The sequence below is a fragment of the Mastomys coucha genome, unplaced genomic scaffold (assembly GCF_008632895.1).
Source record: "Mastomys coucha isolate ucsf_1 unplaced genomic scaffold, UCSF_Mcou_1 pScaffold5, whole genome shotgun sequence".
NCBI classification, from domain to species: domain Eukaryota; kingdom Metazoa; phylum Chordata; class Mammalia; order Rodentia; family Muridae; genus Mastomys; species Mastomys coucha.
In genome coordinates this window covers 62,471,278-62,494,747 of record NW_022196911.1, presented here as the reverse complement: position 1 = coordinate 62,494,747, position 23,470 = coordinate 62,471,278, and the positions used below count along the sequence as shown (strand labels likewise).

Sequence of the window (23,470 nt, the reverse complement as noted above, 5' to 3'; positions counted from 1 at the left end):
AAAAAACAACAAAAATAGTGACTTAATACTGCCATGATGCTAAATGAGCATATGGATGTGTAACACTTGACATAGGTACATAGAGGACTAGAAAAGGCAAAATTCATCTTCTCTTCAGCTCCTGAATCGACATCCATGTGGTTAAAAGAAACTGCACTCAATAAATGTCAGCTACTGATATTTTGATGTCACTAGCAACAAGACCCCTATGGCTTCTTGTGGGACTTGCTGCATTAGGGAGCACGGACACCAAAACTTGGTTCTATTAAGTTCACATCCCATACTTGGCCTCCTCCAACTCCTCCGTGCGCTGGATGGCATCCGTCTCATATTTGGTCCTCCACTGGGCCACCTCGCTGTTGGCCTTGGACAGCGCCCTCTGCAGCTCGGCTTTGCCTTCCTGCTCCTCCTCGTACTGTTCCCGCAGCAGGTCACAGTCATGGCGGGAGGACTGCAGGGCGTGGGCCAGTGCGTTCTTGGCCTGCAGAAATGATAGTCCAGTGATTTTTATTCGTGTATTCTGTAACACTTAACTCACATACATCAAGTAGCCATAGCTGGGCATTCTCAGGTTTGGTTTGTTGAGATCTCTGGTAAAACTCACCTTGGTTTCTTCCTCTAGCTGCCGCTTCAGCTCCTCAATCTGCTGGGTGAATGCCTGCTTGCTCCTTGACAGCTGAGACACTAAGGCATCTTTCTCATCCAACTGTCTGGAGTACTCACCTAAGGACAGCGGGAGCGGGGGCACTCAAGATTTAACAATAAGCGGCGCACACATGTCTATGTAGTTATTCATTTCTAAACATTCTTATAGAGATAGACATTAACAAAAATAAAAAATAAAAGTCAGAAATGTTGCTTGACAAGCAGGGGTGCTGCGGGAACATAACAAACTTCTCTACTTAATTTTACTTCCCCGCAACTTTGTGGCCTGCCTCGAAAAGTTCTGATAGTTTGTTGATTTCCCTCTTAAATGAGAATAGAACTGCATAGTAAGAATCCACTTTGTGCAGGGCAGGCTGTGGGGAGCCAGGGGAGGAGTTTCTACCTGCTTCTGTCTGCAGACGTGCTCTCTGGGCTGTCAGCTCATTGATGAGCCGCTGCTGCTCCTCCTCCTTGCTCTTCAGCTCGCTCACCTGGTCCTCCAGAGTGCGGCACATCTTCTCAAGATTTCCCTAAGGATCACATGGCAAGGGAGAATCAAACACGGAATATGAATATAGGCAAGAAAGAGAGAAAAGAAGAAAGAAAGAAGGAAAGAAAGAAAGAAAGGGAGAGAAAGACAGAAAAAAGAAAAATTTTACCCCAATTTTTAAAGTAATTAAGATGTTTTAATATTAGAAGAATAAGATTTATTTTAAAAATATGTGAGCTATGAGTAGAAAGTTGGTGCTTGGCATATGCCAGATTTTAACATACATGTTATATTCATTGTTGGAAAAAAGCCACATATCCCAATGATGTTGACATTCACTTAAGTGGATTTTGAAGTCATACTAGTGGGTTACTTTAGAATTTTAGAAAATTTAGAAAATGAAATTATGGGAATACATTAGGGCAGAAAATCTTTAAATAGTGCTATAAAGTGCCTGCAAACCATATTTGATACCAAGCACAATGGATGCTGTTTTTCTTGCTCAGTGCCCTATCAAGAGACAGTGTTTGGTACCTTGGCTTTGGCGATGGCCTCAGCATTACTGCTAAGGTCGTCGATCTCCATCTTCAGTTCACTCTTCTCCTTCTCCAGCTTCTGCTTCACCCGCTGCAGGTTATCAATCTGTTCGCCGAGCTCAGCCATACTGTCCGCGTGCTTCTTCCGAAGAGCGGCTGCTGTGGCTTCATGCTGTAGCGTGGCTTCCTCCAGGTCCCTGCGAAGTTTCTGGAACTCAGCCTCTCTCTTCTTGTTCATCTCCACCTGAGCAGAGGTGGCCCCGCCGGCTTCTTCCAGCCTCTCGCTGATCTCTTCCAGTTCCCGGGAGAGGTCAGAGCGCTGCTTCTCTGCTTTGGCCCTGGAGGCCCGCTCTGCTTCGATTTCCTCCTCCAGCTCCTCGATGCGGGCCTGGAAATCAAACATGTACATTATTGCATCTCAATTTTAGTATTATTTAGGTGTGTAGAAAAAAAAAGAAAGGCCAGGGGCCTTTTATCACAGAACTCAGAATGCTGAGGCAGGAGGACTGTGAGTGTGAGGTCAATCTGGGCTACATAGTGTAGCTCTGCCACAAAACACCAAAGTGAGAGAAAGAGAAAGAAAGAAAGAAAGAAAGAAAGAAAGAAAGAAAGAAAGAGAAGAAGAGAGAGAAAGAGAAAGAGAGAGGAAGAGAAAGAGAGAGGAAGAGGGAGAGAAAGGAAGGAAGGAAGAAAGAAAGAAAGAATGAAAAATGTGAGTAGATTCACCTGCAACTCTTTGATCTTCTTCTGCAGCTGGATTTCCACGGCTTGCTCATCTTCAATTTTACTTATCAGATTGCTGATTTCAAACTCCTTCCTTTAGACAGAATAGCAGGCACATTAATATGCAAATTATCTCAAAGATGGCATCATACAGAATTCTTTCTGAAGCCCTTACTTTTTAAGCTTCTCATCGAGCTGCTGTTTATCATTTTCTATGTCCATTGTGGATTCCTGGGCCAGTTTCAGGTCCCCCTCCAGTTTCCTCTTGGCTCTTTCTAGATCCATCCTCAGCTTCTTTTCTTGCTCTAGCGATCCTTCAAGCTGATGGGGAAGAGAAACCTGTTAAAATCGAAATGCACTTAAAGAAATACTTCAGAAGGGCATTTGAAACGTGCTCACATCATCCACTTGCTGTTCGAGCTTGGTTTTGGCTTTGGTCAGGGTGTTGACTTTGTCCTCCTCTGCCTGCAGGTCATCCAGGGTCTGCTGGTGGGCCTCCTGGAGGGCCTTCTTCTCCTTGGTCAGCTTGGCGATGGTTTCGTCCAGGCCTGCCATCTCCTCTGTGAGGTTTTTCACCTTGGGAAGCAAACGTGCTTTGCATTAAATGTTAGGTCTCAATAGTTTTGGTTTTATGTTTTACTTCTTAATGAAAATGAGTCCTCAGCTTCCCGTGTATACATCTCATACCTTGTTCTCCGTGGCGTGCTTCTCCTTCTCAACCTTGGCCAGTGTCAGCTCAAGGTCATCGATGTCCTTCTTCAGCTCTGAGCACTCGTCCTCCAGCTTCCTCTTCTTGGCTGTGAGCTCAGCGTTGATCTCCTCCTCATCCTCAGCTCTCTCTGTCACCTCTTTGATTTTGGCTTCCAGCTGGATTTTGTTTTTGATCAATTGTTCGCACCTTTCCTCAGCGTCAGCCAAGCTGTCTGCTTCCTGTGGATTCATTAAGACAAGTAGACAGTCTGTTGCTTGTTTTGAAACTTGCTTTTTTTTGTGTGTGGGGGAAGTATCTAGTGTTAATCTGAATTCTGTTTGAATTTTTCAGCATGAATATAAGTTCACCTTGAATTGAGTATTAGATCTGATGTAGAGACATGCAACTAAATAGAAAATGAGACTAGATGTTTAGAAGCAAAAGAATCTACACAATGATTGGGCTGGAGAAGGTGGTGACTGAAGAACTGTGTGTAGAAAACAGAAAGATGGGCAGGCAGGGCAGTTAAGAAGCCTGGGTTCTTGTCTTCAAAGATCTATAGGTGTTATCTGGGGCAAGTCCCCCCACTGCCTCCCAGATTCTCAGATTTTCATATGTAAATAAGGAGGTTGAAATAATTAATTTCTGAGCCCTATTTAGTTGTTATAGTCGAAGATGCTGATTTAGTGGCATCACTTAGTTTTGATTTCAATCATTTTATCAATACTGGATTAAAAAAAAATAGTAAAATGCGGATGAAATACATTCCCACTCAGCATTTTTAATTCATTCAAACATTTATGATGATTCCTAATACTATAGTTGCTTGAAGTTTCCCTTTCTATTTAAAGAATTTCTTATTATCCTCCAAATGAATTTCAGAATATATAAAAACAAACGACTCTGAGAAATTATGCTGCTACCTAAAAATTTTATAAGTAACTAATTAAAGGACTCCAAAATTCAGCCACTAACTTACTAGATGCCTCTGCCCTGGGGATTTTTCTAGATTCTCAGTGTTTTATCTTAAGTGTTTAAAATGGATGCGACCGAGGACTTCTCCGGTACTTGTTCTTGTCTTTAATAGCAATACACTAGGTGCATATTTACTCTGATCAACCATGGAAAGAGACAGAGGGGATCTAGTCTCAAGCATTTGGAGAAATATCCTTCCCACAATTTCTTCCTACCACCGTTGGGTTTGTTGACCCAGGAAATGGGGCAGTTATGCCTGTCTAAAGTGCTCTTGCTGGATTCACTCCCCTGCTTGACTCCCCTGGACTCAGGAAGGGTGACTTTAAGAGGCTCATTCATGACAATGGAAGAGTTGGGGAGAGTGCTACACAATGCCTTCCAGAGTGGCAGCTCAGCTCATGTAAATGCATCACATATACTCATTGAGTTAAATCTCAAGGAATGAGGAAAAAAGGGATGGTTATTCTAACTTTTTAAAGACAGGTTCTGTCTACATAGCCCTGGCTGTCTTGGAACTCACTATGTAGACCCTCTGACCTAGAACTCACAGAGAATCTGCCTGCCTCTGCCTTGAGAATACTGATTAGTTTGTCTTATAAAACAATCTTAAGCATTCAGATTTTCTAAATAGAACCATCCTTGTGGATTTTATTGTTATTTATTTATTTATTTATTTATTTTATTTATTTATTATTGCTTTGTTTTCTTGCATTTTGCTAAGAACCCAGAAATTTTAGCAGATGTACCAGTGAGCTGTATCTCTAGCACTGCCCCCCCCTTTTTACTTTTTATATTGAGACAAAAATCTCACTCCATTGCTAAGGCTGAAATTGGCTTTGGACTTGTTTTAAAGCCCAGATGGGCCTGTGGGATCCTCCTGGCTCAATCTCTGACATATCTGGTGTTAAAGTCGCTGTACTAGTTAAAGCCCCTGATCTAGCTCAGAACTATATTTTTAAGGATGGGACAATGAAGCCAAGTCAAAGAGATAAAATATTTGAGCAAGATTTGGGAATTTAGCATTAAACTACTTGCTTCAAAGTTGTGAATCCTCCCATTCCCCTGTGTAATATAGAACTAACTGTAGCTCTCCTCCTCAACACACTATTGAAAAGAAATTAAACTACTAACAAAATGAATCCCCTGTGGTGTGGTGCGATGATATGGTCACAAAAGAGCACTCACAGATTGAACTTGGAGTTGCAGGTCATTTTTCTCTTTGAGAAGAGTGACCATTTTTTCCTCCAGCTCCTTCCTCTTTGCCTCGGACTTGGCCAGCTCATCTTTGGTTTTCTGGAACTCCTCCTTCATGGTGGCCATCTCCTTCTCCGTCTCCGCGCTCTTCAGCAGGGGCTTGATCTTGAAGAAGAGTTTCATCCAGGGCCAGTGCTTGACGTTCATGAAGGCACGGATGTTGTACTGGATGCAGAAGATGGATTCTCTGGAATGTGGGAAAGATGGCGTGATCATTCCACTGGCAGCAGTGTGACTGACATTTTATTGCAGACAACATGATTTCCCTGTACTGACGCATGTTCATCCTGACAATCAGAGCCTATGGTCCTCAATATTGCTGCTCTGCTAATATGAAGCGATCGAATGTTCTCAGTTCCTGCCAAGCTGGCAAGGATGGGCTGAGTGTGGAAGGCACAGATTATACCGTCTGAGCAATCCCTGCCCTAGAAGGAGCAGACACATCTGGCAGGGGTGTCTGGGAGAACACCACCATTGTAATCAGATTGTGCTGTCCTCCTGCGGCCACACAGCTATGAGCTTCAAAGTGAGGGGCCATAGGCTGAAGAATTCGCCTCACCTCACCCTTGCTACTCTTTCCTTCAAATCGCTCCTGTTTTAATCACTCTGAATTAGCCACTCTTCTCTTGTTGGTGTCTTCAGGTAATATACTGGTTTTTCTCTAAGCCATTCTCTGAGTGGCTTAGGTTTGTCAGTATAATAAGTTCATTAACATTTGGAGACATTTTTAGCAGCAAGTAAGCTCCAAAGTGGCTTTATTTAAATTAAAAAAAAATGAAATGGTAAAATTGGTACAGTGATAGCAATGGACTGGCAATATTTGGGTGGCCTATGCAATATGTAGGCATCTTTATTACCAGGCAGGTTTTATTTCTATTGGCTAGGAAATCCAACTCTGAGATGACAGATATCGTGACACAAGCTATGATACAGACAGATAGGAAAAAACCCCCCAAACTCTTATTATGCCAACCTTAAAAATACAGATGAACAAAATTAGTAAAATGGCTAGAGCAATGTATAAAAATGTTGTGTAGATAAGTTGGATGATGTTTGTTCATTTGGGAATGAAGAAAGGGGACTTGTCAGTAGGTAGATTTGGGTGAGCGGACAAGGTCTGCTCCGACATGAGAATAAATGCTAAGTGAACTGTTTAGCATGGCTGGGAAAAGCTGTATGGTTAGATATAAAAGATATGGTGGGGAATAGAACCTTGACAGACAAGCCAAACAGACTGGATTTGATGTGGAATTTCATGGACAGCTGGGGACAGAGATGTGGGGTGATGAAAAGTGCTTGCTGCAGAAGGTTTCTGTGTGTGAGATGGATGGGGGTGAGGGTGGGGCAGAGGTCAGGAGAGATGTTCTGGGAAGTCTAACCTGAAGGGTGATACTAAAGTTGATGTGTTGTAGGGGGGTGAAAGCTCATGCTAATCTCAGAATGAGAGGATCAGTGAATGAGGAAAGCTGATGGACAGTCCCTAGGGTGTAGGGGGGTGGTGACCTTGTGACCTCGAGAAAAGACATAGCTGTTACCTTCTCAGCAGCATCTTCTGATACTCAACTCTCATTAGGTATCCCCTACAGACTGCCTGTGTTCTTGTTATAATCTGGGCCAGCTTTTCATCTCTCATTTCTTCCAGGAGACCCAGGAGACCAGCTTTGAAGAAAACCTGAAGGAACAGAGAGTCACAAGTCATCCCCACACTTGGGCTGTGGGTCCATGGGTTGGGTGTCCAGAAGTCGCAGCCATACCTTGGTGTGCCCAAATTTATACTGAGTGTGATCAATATCAATAGAGCCCAGAAGCTTCTCAGAGGCCTTCTTGCTGTCAATGAACTGTCCCTCTGGAATAGCACTTGCATTTAAAACCTTGTATCTGTACAGTTAAACACATAAGGAATGGTCAGAAAGACACAATCACTTACCCAACTGCCATCAAACAGAAGTAGCTGTTTAGCTCCCAGAATGAAAATTAGAGATCTAATGATCTAATGATAAACATTCATAGCATTTAGTGCCATTTGGCAAAGAGGACTGACCTCTGTTTAAAATCCCCATACAAGATCCTGCTGGGGAACCCCTTCCTGCAGATGCGGATGCCTTCCAGCACCCCGTTACACCTCAGCTGGTGCAGGACCAGTTCATGCTCCATGGCACCTGCAAACAGAGAAAATTAGTTAAGTCCTGGGTGGTGAGTTTTCAGATTGAGTCTAGTTTATTATTAGTGTGTGTGTCTTACCAGGAGTTTTTGTTTCATTGGGAATGATACACCGTACAAAGTGAGGGTGTGTACTTCTCAGGTTGGTCATCAGTTTATTTAAGTTTTCCTGGAAAATGAGACAGAAGAGTCATGAGAAAGTTGTGTTTTGAGTTTCTTTTTCTTCCTTTGCTCTTTTTTTCATTTTGGTAAAAATTATTCAGCACACTCTTAGCTACTGGACATAAGCATATGAGGCTATAACTGCTGTGGATTTGAAGGTTTCAGTATTTAACCTACTCAAATAGTCAGAAGGCCAAAATACTGGGAAGAAATGCAGATTACCAAGGTGTCCACTATAGCCCTAGGTCCTGACAGCATGGCTGGTGGCCTCCATACAAAGGTAGTATTCTTAGCCAGCATCAGAAGACTGACCACAGTCTGTCTCTGCCCCTAGGCTGACTATGTGCATCCTGTGTCTCCCCAAGCCTTGTGTGAAAACAGTGCAGATGACTTCTGTAGCCTCTCTCATCTTCAGCACTAATAACATTCACAGTAGCTGGAGAGTTCCAGTGGAAACCCAGCTCAGCAATCATTCCAACCTTTACCATTCTGAGAAGTTCTCGTTTTGTTTTTGGAAGAATGTAAACGTGTGAGTCAATGTAATTCTGTGTGGGTGGATCTTAGGTGCTTGGGTAGGATTTTCTGCCTAGAGTATATGGGGGAGTAATTGATTATGATGGAGAGTGATCGCTCAGCCGTAAAGAACATGCTTGTAGACATCTCTCACACATGCTTTCCCCACATATGCTTTTCCCACGCATGTCAGTCACTAGGAAATCAAAACAAATAACATGAAGATCTAGGCCTAAAAATGCCCTTACAGACAAGCTTGCAAAGCAAACTTTTGTTGAATAATGTAGATTATAGTGCGGTGGGAAAAGGATAAGACCAAATTTTCTGGTTAGGTAAAGATCATTGGTCACACATGCATTTTAGTTTGGACTTTTAGCCCTTGTCATTTGACATCTTGTTATTTGGTACTGTGATGTAGGAAAATTATGAATGGAAGTAGGCAAGTTATGAATGGAAGTTGAGGAAAAGAGGGGCTCATCCAGGATTTGAACCCAGGACCTCTCGGACCCAAACTAAGAGTCATACCCCTAGACCAACAAGCCAGCTAGCATTTTAGTTTTGAAAGCAATGAGCCATCAAAATCCTCACAAGCAGTTCCCAGACTAGACATCTTACGTGCTCCTCTCAGTAAGAGCCATGCTGTGGAAGAGTTATGATTGCGTTATGGGAATATTCAAGTATATAATGGAAAAGCTCCACTATTTTGTAATTAGAAGTATTATTCTTTTGTAGTTTAACCATCCATTTAGATCACTAGGCTTGGGTTTAGTGACTTTTGTTTGTTCCATCCATCTCAGGGGGAAAATACTTTAAAGAATACATGTTCATTTTCAAAGGAAACTTAAATCCTGGCAAGGTGGCCCATACTTGGAATCTAGTACCCAGGAGTCTGAAATACTAAGTTCACAAGTTCAAGATTAGTTTGACCTACATAGGAAGATATTGTCCCAAAAAGAAAAAAGGGAATCTCAAGTCTTCTCAAATGATACTGGTAGTGGGACTGGAACACAATGCTCACAGGGAATAATCACATTGAGGTTCACAAGTGCTTCCTTAAAAAGCATCTTTATTACTGGTATTTATTTACATGCTCGTGTGTGTGTGTGTGTGTGTGTGTGTGTGTGTGTGTGTGTGTGTGTGTGTGTGAGAGTGAGTGGGTGTGTTGTGCCTGAGAAGCTTCTAGGTTTCTAAGGACATGTCAGCATTCCTGAATTCAGCAGGTAATCATAATACAGAATAAAGAATAAAGCCCCCACCCCTACCCAAGTATTGCTTTAGATCTATCCTGATGAGAGAATATTGAAAGTGATTCCTATCTCCATCCCATTCCCTCCTAGTTTTTTTCTAAATCGCATAGATATAATACATAGAAACTGAGTATATTTTTTCCAATTTAAATTTATACTTTACCCTGAAAAGGGCTGACACAGTTTGGAAAGAAGAGCCCTTCTTCTTAGCTCCTTTCTTTGCACCACCATCTGAGATAAAAAGAAAACCCATCAGTTAAAGCAGGCTCCCTGGGGTCAGAGTGGTATAGGAACGTTCTGAGGGGATGGTTTGATTTGGATGGAAGGCCCAGAAGTACCTGCTTCAGCACTGGCGTACGTAGAGAAGAGGCTGGCCAGAGTTTTCATTGCTGACTTCTGGTACAGCCCCACCACGGTGTCATTCAGGGGGTCCTTGTTCTTGTCCAGCCAGCCAGCGATGTTGTAGTCCACAGTGCCTGCATAGTGCACCAGGGAGAAGTGGGCCTCGGCCTTGCCTTTGGTAGGCTTGGGCTTCTGGAAGTTGTTGGATTTTCCCAGATGCTGGTCATACAGTTTGTTCTTGAAGGAGGTGTCTGTCGCCTTGGGGAACATGCACTCCTCTTCCAGGATGGAGAAGATGCCCAGTGGCTGAAATCAGAATAGTAGATTTCTGTAAACCTCACTTTTCTCAATGGATGTAGATACAGTGGCTGTCCTTTGAATTATGAGCATTCCCATTTAAATAAAAGCACAGAGTAAGTCAGGCTCTGATCTCAAACAGTCCCTCTGTGATCTCTGGAACGACCTTCCCATCATTCCATCTCTCATTCAATCTGTAGCATGAGGTTCAGCCGAAAGAATAGCCGAGCACTCCCATGGAGTTTGTGGGTAATTTGCTAAATACTTTTTATTATCATACTCTCCCCTGTTAAATGAATTAAATTTGTTGTCAAAGTTTTATTTTATTTCAAAAAGGATATACTGGAACTGGGAAACAAGAAGCTCACCAGCCTAGTGAGAGATTCTATCTCAAGAGAGTAAGGCAGAGTGTGATAGAGCAGGACACCTAGCATCCTTCTCTGGCATTCAGTGTGCGCAGGTGATGTACCTGCATGTGTCTGAGCATGTGCATGTGTGCATGTGCAAGCACACACATCCACTTTTGTCTGAGAATAATATCAACTCCATGTACAGTAACAAAAATGCAAATGACCTAAATATTACTTAAGATATTTTAGATATTTACTCTCCTTTAGTATAGGTTATTAAATAGTATAAGCAATTCAATTTGGCTTCTTGATTTCAGATGCACCAGCGGTATCGTCTGTGCATCAGTTTTTATTTAGAAAAAAAAAATGTTTATTTCTTTTAATGACATCCTGGACTCTAAGAGAGGCAGATTAGAACTAGCAAGAGTGGTTTAGTGAAGCCAACTGTCACAGAAGGAGTATTCACAACTGCCTTCAAGCTGGATATGAGTCAGTGTTGGGACAAAATGGAGAGAAACTGAACACAGGCAATGTCTCCCAAACCTTTCTCCTGTAAACGTTGTAAAGAGGAAGTGGATGGTTTCTGAACAGTGCTCTTCCATGTGTTCAGCTCTCAAGCAATGGGAAGGACAGTGATCCTTTTTAGAGCTCTTAAAGACATTTGAGATTCATCCCTTCACCCAGAGCCTTCCCCCACGAAAGGCACACCAACCTTCTCGATGAGCTCGATGCAGGCCGCCAGGTCCATCCCGAAGTCGATGAAGGTCCACTCGATGCCTTCCTTCTTGTACTCCTCCTGCTCCAGCACGAACATGTGGTGGTTGAAAAACTGTTGCAGTTTCTCGTTGGTGAAGTTGATGCACAGCTGCTCCAGGCTGTTGAACTACACAGAGCCGAAGAGATTTCCCAGGTTAAGTGGGTATTTATAGGAGTAAAATCTGTTAATGAAAATATTCTTATGGAAGATAATCTGAATGGAGTGGTGAGGTTAAATGTAAGTATTTAAGCTAATTGTTGTTTGTTCAGTACTCCCAGAGAGAAATGCTTTTCCTGTGAACTCTGGGCATTCTTGGGTATTCAGATATCAATTACACTACAATGTTTCTTTCCTTCTCTCCTTCCTTCCTTCTTCCTTTCATTCCTTCACTCCTCTGCCTCTCCCTTCCTTTCTCTCTCCTTTCTCCCTCTTTTCCTTTCCCCTCCCTTTCTTTTTTGTGACAGAGTTTCACAAGGTAACTTTGGCTGTCCTTCAACTCACTGTATAAACCAGGCTGACCTTGAACTCACAGAGATCTGCCTGTTTCTGCTTCTTAAGTTCTGGGAATACAGATGTACAACACCATTCCTAAAAATCTACATTTTATTTTCCTATCTGTTGTCCTACTCATCTACTACACTATAGTTCTAACAGAGTCTGCTTTCCTTTCACCTGGTAAGAACACAGAGACAAGAATGTATGTCAAGGTATGACTATGCTTTATGGTTCTGATGTAAGATAGAAGGGAAAAGTGGCTTATTAGGAAAGCTTGTTAAAAGAGGTGCTAATCTCTCTTCTCTAATTCTAGAAGAGATCATACTTTTTACCTTTGGCTGTCATGTTTTTAAGGAAAGTTTGTTAAGACACTTAATTGATGTATAAAATGAAATGGACAGTTAGTTTCTCTTCTGTTGACATCAAATACCCCCACTTGTCTGATCCATGAAAATAGAGTTCTGGTGCAATACAGCAGTCGAAGATCTAAGAGTCTTTGTAATTGCTCACTCTCTTACTTTACCCAGGATAAAGCTGAAGCCTGACAGAGAAATAGTTTTTGTAAGGTAAACCTGGAAGAGGATACGCCAATGTCTATGGCTGGGCTCCTACCTTTGAGCTTTCTCCCTTTCATGCCTAGGTCAATGCAAGATGCCTTGTATATGTACCAAATGCTGCAAATAGACCCTACCTTGGCTTTGTGTTACATGCCCATCAAATCTTTAGTATGTGTTTGATTTTCCTTGTGTACTAGTTTTTGCTAAACTACTACTACTACTACTACTACTACTATTAATAATAATAATGGTATCATAAACTTCTCTTTCTTTGGAAGTTAAATGAGGCAACATTTTGAAGTCCGTAGAATAGTATCAAAAATACACTGACTGCTCAATAAGCTGTTATTGTTTTCTGTTACCTTAGATATTTTACTCTTGTATTAGTTTCAGGGTTGGAGTAAGCAATATATACAATATAAATAAGTATCACTTAGTACATTGAATTTAGAAATTGTGTCCCTCACTTTGTGTTATTATGAAGATAACTCACATCAAAGATCTCAAAGCCAGCGATGTCCAAGACCCCGATGAAATACTGCCTGGGCTGCTTGGTGTCCAGTTGCTGGTTGATACGGGTGACCATCCACAGGAACATCTTCTCATAGACAGCCTTGGCCAGGGCACCCACTGCATTATACACCTTTGTAGACATAGCAATGTTTGTTAGTGTTATTAAGTGGTGTCATGTAGGCCTCGGTTTGTGATTTATGGGGAATACATGCTTACTTGTTGCACAGTCTGGCCTTTGGTGACATACTCATTGCCAACCTTGACCCTGGGATAGCAGAGGGCTTTGAGCAGGTCAGCAGAGTTCAGACACTGGAGATAGGCAGCCTTGTCAGCCACTGTGGTGACACAAATCAAGAAATGTTTTAAAATGGGTATTCTCCTTAGCCTGTCCCTTTATCTTTCTACTATCTAATTACTCCATTGTTTAGGTTGAAAAAAGACCTTTAAATCACATAACAAAAAGGCGAATGAAGTTCTTTGCATGTATATTAAGGTACTTGGTAATCCCTAAATGGTTGATCACTTATACTGGCTTTTAATGACTTGTTGAAAATAGGATTGGAGAACAGCTTCATTAACCACAATAAACAGTGTTTATTGTGATAGTCTGTTCAAGGTTTAAGACATCGTCCCTCCATTGAAGAATTCAGGTATTGCTGGAAGGGCAAGATAAATAAGCAATAACACTCACCATTAGGGAGGGTAAAAGGCAGGGAAATTGGACTCTTTTCCTGGTTCTGCCTTTCTAGATTTGACCTGACCTGGTTAAAGGAACCTACTTCTTTATCTAAAAAGGCAAGGGTTAAGTAAAGTTGGTGATCCTCTAAAAGTCCAGTATATCTGAGCACATACAGTATGTGCCATGGTATGTGTCAGAATGTTCTCTAGGGAACATCTAGAGAAGATGAAGGGAGATGGAGAGGGAGGAGGGCATGTTTTGGGGCAGGTGAATAACTGGGTGGTGGTTCCCATGTCCTGAATATTTGTTTCTTCATATGTAGGGCACACAATTTTTCTTTGTTGGCTTCTTTTTTAAATCTTTCTTGCTTATTACTGTTCACACACACAGGCAGGCATACACACACACACACATCACATGCATATACATACATACATACATACATATGTACATAGGTGCATCCTTCACCTCTCAACCTATGCAAAGAGGCTTTCCTAGCTAATACTAAAACAACATGTGAATCTATCATGTATCTAGACCTAGCTTTGCCAGGACAAAGCAGGAGTTCCACCTTCTTCTGTCTCCAGTTCTCTGGCCCTTGGTCAGTTTATACATGGCTGCTGAGGCTTGACATACCTTATTTGAATTGGCAGTGATGATGAAGTAATGGAGGAGTGAAAGAGGAGGATGTGGAGGAAGCCATATGTGTATATAAGTGTGTTGTGGTCTTCAGAAGCTCAGTTGCAAGGAGATATGGGTATGGGATATATAGTATTTCAATTTGAAAATTCTCCGATTCAAACCTACATAGAGGGTATTTGGGTACCTTCAGTGCCATCTGGCTCAGCTTGCTCCTCACGCTGCTTTTGCTTGAACTTCATGTTCCCATAATGCATCACAGCCCCTGTGAGTTTATAGATGGACACTTTCTCTTCAGGTGAGAAGCCCAGGATATCAATGGCACTCTAGCAGGAAAGACAAAAGGACAGAGGTCAGGGTAGAAGACACTATGAGAATTTATAATATAGACCAAGGAGACCACACTTCTGTGGGGTTTGCTGTTGTCATACCCACATATCGTAGGCTTTTTAAAAAGTGTGGGCATAGGCTATGACTTACGTCTGTGGCCATCAACTCTTCTTGGTCATCAATGCTGGGCACCGTGATCTCCCCCTGACTGACAAAGGCATAGTCATACGGGTTGGTGGTGATCAGGAGCATTTCTGAGTACACAGAATTAAGGGTGAATGTTTGACATGAGAAATTATTAGTATACAATTTTACCTTCCATCCACAAATTTAAAGTTCTTCCTTACCAATTAGCTCTGGCTTCTTATTGGAGGTGATCTGATAAAAAATGTGGTAACTTCTTTCTGCTTTTAGCTGGAAAGTGACTCTAGACTTCTCTAGAAGGTCTGGAAAGAAAGAGATCAAACTAGGAAAACGTTCTTTTGACATATTGTAAACTTTAGTGTCTTTGGCGAAAGCTGAGGGACACTACATTTAGCTCCACTGAGATTTCAGTGTGCTCGTCCTGTGGTTACATGTGAGAACTGAAGTGTACATGACAGTTGCCATGCATATTTCCAGATGGGTGCAGCACTGAAGCGCACTTCTTCCCTGGAATTAGTTTCAAGTTGGGGATCCACAACCTCCGTGTGTTAGCTGACTTCTAGTGTCTTTGGATCACGTCACATTATCTGTGGTAAAAGTCTACCTTGGAGACATTTGCCAAATTGGAGGTAACCTTTGGGGTGGGAAATTAGAGTTGCTTCTGAGGTTTGGAAGTTCTCTGGGATGGAGATGGGATCATTAACTTAAGACTGAGATACTGAGATAGTGAACTGTGTAGGTGAGTCTGGTGTTAGCTCACAGACAACTCCAGCAGCCAAGCGCTGTTCTGCAGGCTTCTTGCATAGAATATGTTACAGAATGTCCCTGCATCCAAGCTGGCTTGTCTCCCACTTAGATTTTCAATGGTCCAGTTTACTCACATGTTTCAATATCAGCTGATGCCAGTTTTCCTGTGGTACCAAAGTGGATTCTGATGAATTTGCCCTGGAAAAGATAAAGACATATTTAGTACTAAACACTGAAGCACACAGAGATAAGCATCTAAATTATCAACTTAAATGGGATGACCCCAGCAAGGAAGGACAGACAGGACCCCTCTGTGATCCAGAGACTCACGAAGCGAGAGGAGTTGTCATTCCTCACTGTCTTGGCATTCCCAAAGGCCTCCAGCAGGGGGTTGGCGCTGATGATTTGGTCTTCCAGGGTCCCCTGCATGGGAAAGAGCAGTCTTTGCATCTAGGAATCCAGACATCTGGGCACCATAGCAGAGTCTGGGTCCACATTCTGGCTACCGGACCCACCTGCATTTTGCCAGGCTCCTCCTTCTTCTTCTCCCCAGTGACTGCAATTGTTGCAAAGTACTGGATGACACGCTTGGTGTTCACAGTCTTCCCGGCCCCGGATTCTCCGCTGTTAAACACAAGGGAAAGAACATCAGAACTGTGCGATCTACCACCAATGGTTAAGGCAGTTGCTGCCAACCAGAAAGAAGAAAGTCACATACGTGATCAGGATGGACTGGTTCTCACGATCTGTGGAAGCAATAAAGACCATGGGTCAAAACTATGCATACTCAACAGAAAGTAATGAAGACAAGTGAATCCAGACTCATCGACTCTTAGAGTAAGATTTGTGAAAGAGAGAGGCAAGGAATCACCTATTTTCTTTTTTTGTTTGTTTGTTTTATTGTTTTTGTTTTAGTAAATACCCATAACATAAAATCTATCACCTTTTATGTTTTCTGTGTGTCTTTGTGGTGTGTGTGTGTAAGTGCATGAGCACCTGTGTTTGGGTACACACACAGAATCCCAAGACTGGTCCTTAGAGTCTTCCTTGATTACTCTGCACCATATTCACTGATGCAGGGTCTCCCATTTGAACATAAAGCTCACAGATACATCTAGGCTACCTCTCCGGCTTGTTTGGGGGGAGAATCCTAAACTCTCCAGTCCCAGGCTGCATCTGCTTGGTTGCTAGGGAGCCGTATTCTGTTCCTCATGCTTGTGTGGGAGCACTTCATTCGTGGACCTGTTTCCCTGGTTATATTTTAAATGTATAGTTCTGTGGGATTATGCTCTCTCATGTTGTACAGCCATCAGTACCTTCTGCTTTCAAACATCTTTTCATCTTGTAAAAATGACCCTCTGTACCCATTACATAGTGGCCCCCCATTCCTCTGGACCTGGCCACCACTCTTCAGCTTTCTGTTGACAAAGTTGACTATTATCAAGCCTGCATATGAACAGAATCATACAGTATTTATCTTTGTGACATTTTTGCTTAGGTTAATCTGTGTTGTAGCACTGCCAGAATTAACTCTTTTTAAAGGAAGAGTACTATTCCATTGCATGAATATACCATCCTTTGCCTAATTATTTATCAGCTGGGTATGTGAGTTTCTTGCATATCTTTGCTGCTATAAAAGATGCTGTTATGAACTAGGCCTGCAAAGAGATATTGGAACACCTGGATCCATTCTTTTGGCTAGCTTCCCAGCAGTAGGGAGCATGGATCAGACCCTTATTATATTTTAATTGCTTGAGAACCACTTATTGTTTTCCATAGCAATTTTGCCATTTTACATTCCCACCAACAGTGAATGGTATCTTGTTTCTCCACTATTTTCTAATACTTCTTATTTTCTATTTTTTATCATAGTTATCCAAATGCGTGGGTGGATATATTTTATTACTTTAAAATTATATTATTAGAACATTTAAATGCACATAAGAGCAGAGACTATGATAATGAGACTTTGGGCATCTGTCCAATAGAGGAATGGTCATTAATACTTGGTCAATTTCATGGCATTGCTACGCTATTCCAACCTCATTGGGTTATTTTGAAGAAAACCTCAGACATCAGGTGATTTTAGTTGTAAGGAATAACAGTTGCAGGATTGTGAAGTCACTAGAGACCTTAGATGTTGCTTAGGTGAAATCTCCCATTTAGCATACAGTGAAGCTGAGGCTTAGAGAAGAAAATGGCTTCTTAAACTTAAGTTACAGAACTAGGTAAAGTTAAAGATAGTCAGGTATTTTGACTTTCATTTTGCCTACTTTTCAACTTGTTCTTTGTCCAGTTTTTGGTGTCACCAACTTGACTCCTGATGATGCCAAATAAAAAATGGTCTAATTAGTAAATTAATTAATTAATTTTATTTTAATTCAGATATTTATGTCAATGTAATAATGTATTTTATCAAATGTCTAGTTAATTTACTCTGCAATTCTGTATTGACAGATTTTGGAGTTTTGAGACTCCTAAGTTTAAAAGTATTTCTAGAGAAAATCAACACAAGTCTACATGTTATTTAGATGTATGTACACACTTAGACTTTACAAAACCTTGAGCTTCTGTTCAAGGAAATTGGTGTGGATTTTGGATCAATAACGTTGTCTTATTTTTCTAATATGAATCATGTAAAACCATATTGCATCTAGGACAAGAAAACAATGACCTAGTATTTCAGCCAATGTTCAAATAACTCTAAATGGGCTAATGCCATGGTTCTGCATAATTTTGTATGAAAATTGGGTTTGGGAGCCTAGGTGACTTTAAATTTAGGACAGTCCCAAAGCCTGGAGAGTCATTTGGCGGCGGTGGATGTTGCAGTTTCTGGATATTGAAACCTCTAACAGGAGCCAACACCTGGGTAACTTTGAGAAAGGAGGGCACAGAGTCCTTGTGGAAGTACGGGCCAGTCTGTCATAGGGGGTCCCTGTTGTGTCACTTTCTCTTCCCCCATCCCCGTTTTAAAAGACAATCTATGAACAAGAGCAGCAAAATGAACAGAAAAAAAGAGAAATGTGCCCAGCTACCAAAACTCGACAGAAGAAAGGGAGCATGGGAACTGAGGCCATATCCAGAGGCATTTGGTATGTGAAGATAAAAGGTTTTAGTGCTGTTCTGGAACCTATCATGAGTATGCTTTGATAAAGTGGGACTAACAGACTTGAAGAGGAGAATGTTTCAAAGTCTGGGGTTGGGGGAGTTTTATAGATTCTCTTTACCCATATGCTATCTCCAGTTTACTCATGCTCAGTTCCCAAGGCTGGCAACGTCGGCTGTGTCATTTGAAAATCCACATTAGAATTCAGAATTCTCTGGATATGCCTGAGACTTTTTTTTTTTACTGTTGGGAAGGTAAAAACTGTTGGGAAGGTAAATACTTTAAAAAGGATCTCTTTGAACTTTTTGTATCCAAGTCAGAAAAAAAAAATGAGGGAAAGAACTAATCTGTTTTCAGAAACTGGCTCTTTGCTTTGTCTGAGTTTTCATTTGCTAGCTTTGTTGACTTGGGCAGGCCAGTGAATTCCAGAGTGTCACTGTTCACATCCTAAAGTGGTGATGACTGCCGGAAAGAGCAAATGTCATGGCTGTGGTTGAAGTTTGGAAATGGTAAGTCCCATGAGGCACGGGTGTCTTATAATAAGACTGGAGTGAGCTCCGTTTGTCCATCCCAATTGTGTGTGCACATTCCTATAAACATGCTCCACTCACCCGTCAGCATGAACTGGTAGGCGTTGTCAGAGATGGAGAAGATGTGGGGCGGGGCCTCCTGGCGCTTTTTGCCTCTGTAGGCCGCCACCACCTCAGGGTTGTACACCGGCAGCCACTTGTAGGGGTTGACGGTGACACAGAAGAGACCTGAGTAAGTCTGGAGAAAAGATCAGAAAAGTCAATCTACTGCCTCTTGCTTCATTTTTTTATTTTTTTTACAAAAAATAAATGTGCTAAAAGGGGCTCTCACATAGATCATCCAAGCTGCATAACGCTCTTTGAGGTTGTACAGCACTCCTGGCTCATGGAGGTGGGTCATCATGGCCATGTCCTCGATCTTGTCATATTTGGGAGGGTTCATGGGGAAGACTTGATCTTCCTTGACGGTGAGAGTCTGGTAAGGAAAGCAGAGTGGTTTGAGACAGGGTTTATGTCTGCCTGTTCATTTCGGTTACAAAGTTACAACTGAGCACACGTTCCATCAGATATGATTATTCAGTGCCTTTTAAAGGCCTGAACACATTTCTTTTCAGGTGTGATGCTAAGGAAATCTGTTTCCTGTGATAATGTAGGTATTAGTACTTTTTATTGACACATTTAATTGTACAAATTCAAGAGATTTAGCATGATTGTTTATCAGACACCATTGAGTGTGGGTTGATTGGATCCACCCAGCCCTCCATGAACCCATACCACCACTTCCCTGATTGTATAGCCAGAGGAAATGAAACCGTCATACAAAATAGAGACCCAAAGACCCCTGCTTATTGCAATACTATTTATGTTTTTAATGAAATTTATTTTCTTTTCCTTTTATTCTCTTTTTCTAGGCCAAGCATTTTTAATTTTTTCTCATCCCACCCATTACAAGAAACTTCTTTAAATATATCAGCACTTTATGGAACTACATAAGCAGCACAGGAACTTTTGTGATAGAACTAGGTAGCTTTATTTTTTTCTCAGACTTAGAGATTAAGACCTGGATGTAGGAACTTAAAGGGACATAGTGGAGGCCAATATTATCGAGCTGAATCCTGAGGGAAGTAGGGAAGGGGAGGTACTGTAGCCTGAACCCCTTTAGCTCCCAAATCATGGGACCTCATGCTAGGAGGAGGATGCTCACGTGGCTGCAAGGATCAGGCATCCCTAGCAAGGGAGATTTTGCCTCTGGATTGAGTCAGAGAAATGATCCCAGAGTGGGCCCTCTGTGTTTTCACTTACTGCTCCGCTTTCCGTCTTCACGGTCACTTTGCCTCCATCCTTGCTTTGTATGACACTTTTCACGTAAGACTCCTTGGGCTCCACCACAAAGACAGATGTTTTTGCATCAAAAGGCTTGTTTTGGGCCTCAATCCTCTCCCTCTCCGATTTTCGGAGGTAAGGAGCAGCTTCGCCAAAAATAGCCATCTCCGCGTCCGAACCCGAACTCATGACTGCTATTTATTTAGCCGAGGTGTCGGCCTTGGGGGACACGGAAGAGAGAGAGAAAAAGCAAAAGTCAGAAATGTGGGTGAGGATTTGAAGTCTGGTTTTCAGGGCAGGCTGAGACCCTTTCTGCAATCCGATATCTTGTGAAAACTTGAGGACCCAGTTTTAGAACTTGGCAAGTGTCCTTTCCAGAACCTTGACTCCCAGGAGTAGGTACCTACATCTTTGATTACAATGAAAACCTTTCCACCCTGCTTTCCCCTCTGAACTATAGTGATCTCTGTAGTTAAAGCTGTTGACGGATTGTTTTACAGCAACTGTCATTACTTAATCCTCTTGTCTCTTGCAGAATGTCTGCATCTGCCACACTCCCGGGACAGTCACCTACTTAGGAAGGAAACATGGCTCTGTGCAAAGGAAGGCTGTTGGTATTTTTCAAAGCTACCAGGGACACTTTCTGATCTTTTAGATGACCATTGTTGCTCAAAGCCAAGTGACTGTTTTCATTTTGTTGGTATTTGATAGTCTATCTCTCCCTGGGCTGTTAGAACTTCCTAACCCCATTCTTGGTTCTGGATTTTCATCCTTTGGCTAGGGAGCAGGGGACTTAGCACTGCCCTGCTTCCCAAATCTCTTTTGACATGAGAGATTTCAGCTCTCACTTTAACTGATTTAAGCACAGAGAAATGAGTGCTTCTGTGGGAGAGCTCTTCTTCCTGTGGAAATTCCATGGGGTTCTTTTCCTTCTACTCAGAAAAAGAAGAACATTAAGAGTTCATTGCATGCGCAAACGTTATTGACTGACCATGGACCAGTGAGCCTCCGCTGCGGAGGTGTGTTAAACTGGTGGACTCTTAGCTTTACTCTCTGGTACTGACTTCTGTAGAGCACAGTAGAATTGCTCCTAAATTATTCATGATCACTAACAGTCTGTGGAAAGGAAAACTGTATTTTTCCCCCCAAAATTAAGGGAATCCTTATAAATAACTCAGATATGCTTTTAACAAAACATTTACATTTCCAATGGTAAGTAACACTGTCTGAAAAGCATGTAGTGTGTGTGTGTGTGTGTGTGTGTGTTCAATGCTATGCAGGAGGCTTGGCACACAACAGTTGATTGCCCCTGGAGAGTTACAGCTGATAGCTCACTGTCAAAATTCATCCTGTCCCAAATGTTCCTTTAATCCCGGGCTTCTGAGAATAAGACATTCTGGAAAAATGATTTCCAGCATGTACAAGTCATCCCTCAAAAGCACCTCCTGCTATCTAAAAACACAGAAATGGCGGGTAATTAAGAACTATTCACAGACTCCTTAGGCTAAAATCCTCTCTGTCATCAACAAATGAAGAAATCCAAGTCTTACCTATGGGGCTCTGGATGAATACGTAGAGTCACGTCTGTCCTGCACTGTGAAACAGGAAGTTTCCCCATTAGTGATGCTCACAGATCCTGGCCACATAATTATAGAGTTTAAAAATCCCCCTACCCTTCAAGCCTAAGAGGAATTGGTTCATGCTCAGAGATAGCCACTGGGTTCTTGCTGCTTGTCCCCAGGGTCCTAAGGCTCCCAAGCTTCCCATCCATCACTTACCTCTGGCTCTTGGCGGAGATAGGGTGTGAGGGGCAGCCCTGCTTATATAGGAACAGAAGTGCTGATGCTGCGGCTCCCTCCTCTTTGTCAGGACAAAACACTTGGCAACAGGAACACTCGGCGAAGTTTGTAGTGACATTTGGCATCTTCGGATATAATTAGAAGTATTCATATCATTCAGAGTATGTGAACCAATCTCCTATAAATAATTTGACAAGGACCATTCTGCCCTCTGAGAATGCTTTCTAGTGTGTTGGGAAGGGAATCTTTGACAGCGCCTGGTGGGCCTTCTCATAAGTTAGTTCTTAAGAGTTATATTCAATTTGGCAAACTGTCATGCACGCCTGTCCTGTTCTGCCAAAGATCAGATGCCCAGCAAAGCACTTTCCTTATTTGTTCCCACAGGAGCCCCCACACTGCATTCCCTTGGGCCATCGCCAGGGCTCATCCTTGGAGTCTGACTGGGGCAGCAAAGCCAAATTGAGAAGAGCCTTTATGCTGAGTCTCCACCGTTGGGCCAGTGCCCACCCTGCCAGCATGCAGAAGAATTATTATTAGAACTTAATGCATTCATCATAGGAAAAAATATAAAAAAGAGAAGAGAAAATGCACTTAGACTCTTCTGGAGAGATAGCATGGGGGACGTAAGTGGGGGTCATACTTTATATACACTCATGTCTTAACAACCTGCCTTAACGTTAAGGTAGCTGAGTCAGGCTATTAGTATAATTAACATCCTTATTAGTTAAAGAAAATATTTTATGGCTATACTTTTAAAGTTAAAATCTTCCTTCTTAAAGTCATTTATATTGAGATATGATTTATGTATGGCCTAACTTACCCATTTTAGGTGGGAATTTGATTTTTTTTAAACTTCACAATCAAGTTCTCTTCCTTTGCTGTGCTTAAGCATGAAAGCGTTCACCTAACCCCCATGAAGGCAGTGAGGCTGCACACAGCTCAAGTTCCAAGAGCTGTGGCAACCGTGTATGACTCTGTAGCCCCATATATTTTAATGACAAAATCAACACCTTTTCGACTAGGCTGAATTTCTCCTTTGGTTTGTAATAACCCAGACTTTGAGGTTGCATTTTCTTATGTATTTCCTGGGAAAAATAAATTGGTAAAATTGTTGTAAAAAATAGGCTCATAGACAGTGGACACTATAAATGTTTACTTGCCATCTTACTTTTATCTGCTCTTGGTTCGTTTCTTTCATTAGTATGTAAACAATATGGAAAAATTTCACAATATACAAATGTAGACTAGCCTAATAAATGCGGTGTATTCCTGGTGGGTAGCTTATGGTCCAGTTTATTTGTATCATCTTCCATCCCCTCATTACTAGATTATTTTGAGTTATATACTATAAAAATCTGGGTAGGATCACATATGCTTGAGATATAATTTGCCTTTTCAAGTTCTGAACAACTTCTTGTGGTCTAATAATGCTCTGCTGTAGTATCTCTGACTTCTAGAATTTGGGT

At 41.9% G+C, this 23,470-nt stretch overlaps 1 protein-coding gene across 2 annotated transcripts in view; it reads right to left on the bottom strand.

Moving 5' to 3' along the window:
• Positions 1-22,068, bottom strand: part of LOC116077188 (myosin-8) — a 30,594-nt gene extending 8,526 nt beyond the window's left edge. The window contains exons 1-30 of one of the 2 annotated variants that reach the window (XM_031351546.1): positions 21,984-22,068; positions 21,756-21,799; positions 20,185-20,424; positions 19,214-19,357; positions 18,964-19,120; positions 15,965-15,992; positions 15,762-15,870; positions 15,577-15,669; positions 15,381-15,444; positions 14,703-14,801; positions 14,506-14,609; positions 14,213-14,351; positions 12,924-13,042; positions 12,688-12,837; positions 11,098-11,268; positions 9,735-10,044; positions 9,560-9,627; positions 7,556-7,643; positions 7,356-7,473; positions 7,069-7,192; positions 6,850-6,986; positions 5,246-5,501; positions 3,082-3,324; positions 2,794-2,970; positions 2,570-2,715; positions 2,398-2,488; positions 1,670-2,059; positions 1,049-1,175; positions 605-723; positions 285-481 (exon numbers count right to left, since the gene is read on the bottom strand). In XM_031351546.1, coding sequence (XP_031207406.1) covers positions 285-481; positions 605-723; positions 1,049-1,175; positions 1,670-2,059; positions 2,398-2,488; positions 2,570-2,715; positions 2,794-2,970; positions 3,082-3,324; positions 5,246-5,501; positions 6,850-6,986; positions 7,069-7,192; positions 7,356-7,473; positions 7,556-7,643; positions 9,560-9,627; positions 9,735-10,044; positions 11,098-11,268; positions 12,688-12,837; positions 12,924-13,042; positions 14,213-14,351; positions 14,506-14,609; positions 14,703-14,801; positions 15,381-15,444; positions 15,577-15,669; positions 15,762-15,870; positions 15,965-15,992; positions 18,964-19,120; positions 19,214-19,357; positions 20,185-20,394 — 4,178 coding nt within the window. In that variant the 5' untranslated portion in view covers positions 20,395-20,424; positions 21,756-21,799; positions 21,984-22,068. Of the gene's footprint in view, positions 1-284; positions 482-604; positions 724-1,048; positions 1,176-1,669; positions 2,060-2,397; positions 2,489-2,569; positions 2,716-2,793; positions 2,971-3,081; positions 3,325-5,245; positions 5,502-6,849; positions 6,987-7,068; positions 7,193-7,355; positions 7,474-7,555; positions 7,644-9,559; positions 9,628-9,734; positions 10,045-11,097; positions 11,269-12,687; positions 12,838-12,923; positions 13,043-14,212; positions 14,352-14,505; positions 14,610-14,702; positions 14,802-15,380; positions 15,445-15,576; positions 15,670-15,761; positions 15,871-15,964; positions 15,993-18,963; positions 19,121-19,213; positions 19,358-20,184; positions 20,425-21,755; positions 21,800-21,983 lie in introns of those variants that run through there. The other variant, XM_031351547.1, reaches the window with a different exon arrangement.
• Positions 22,069-23,470: the final 1,402 nt, after the last annotated feature.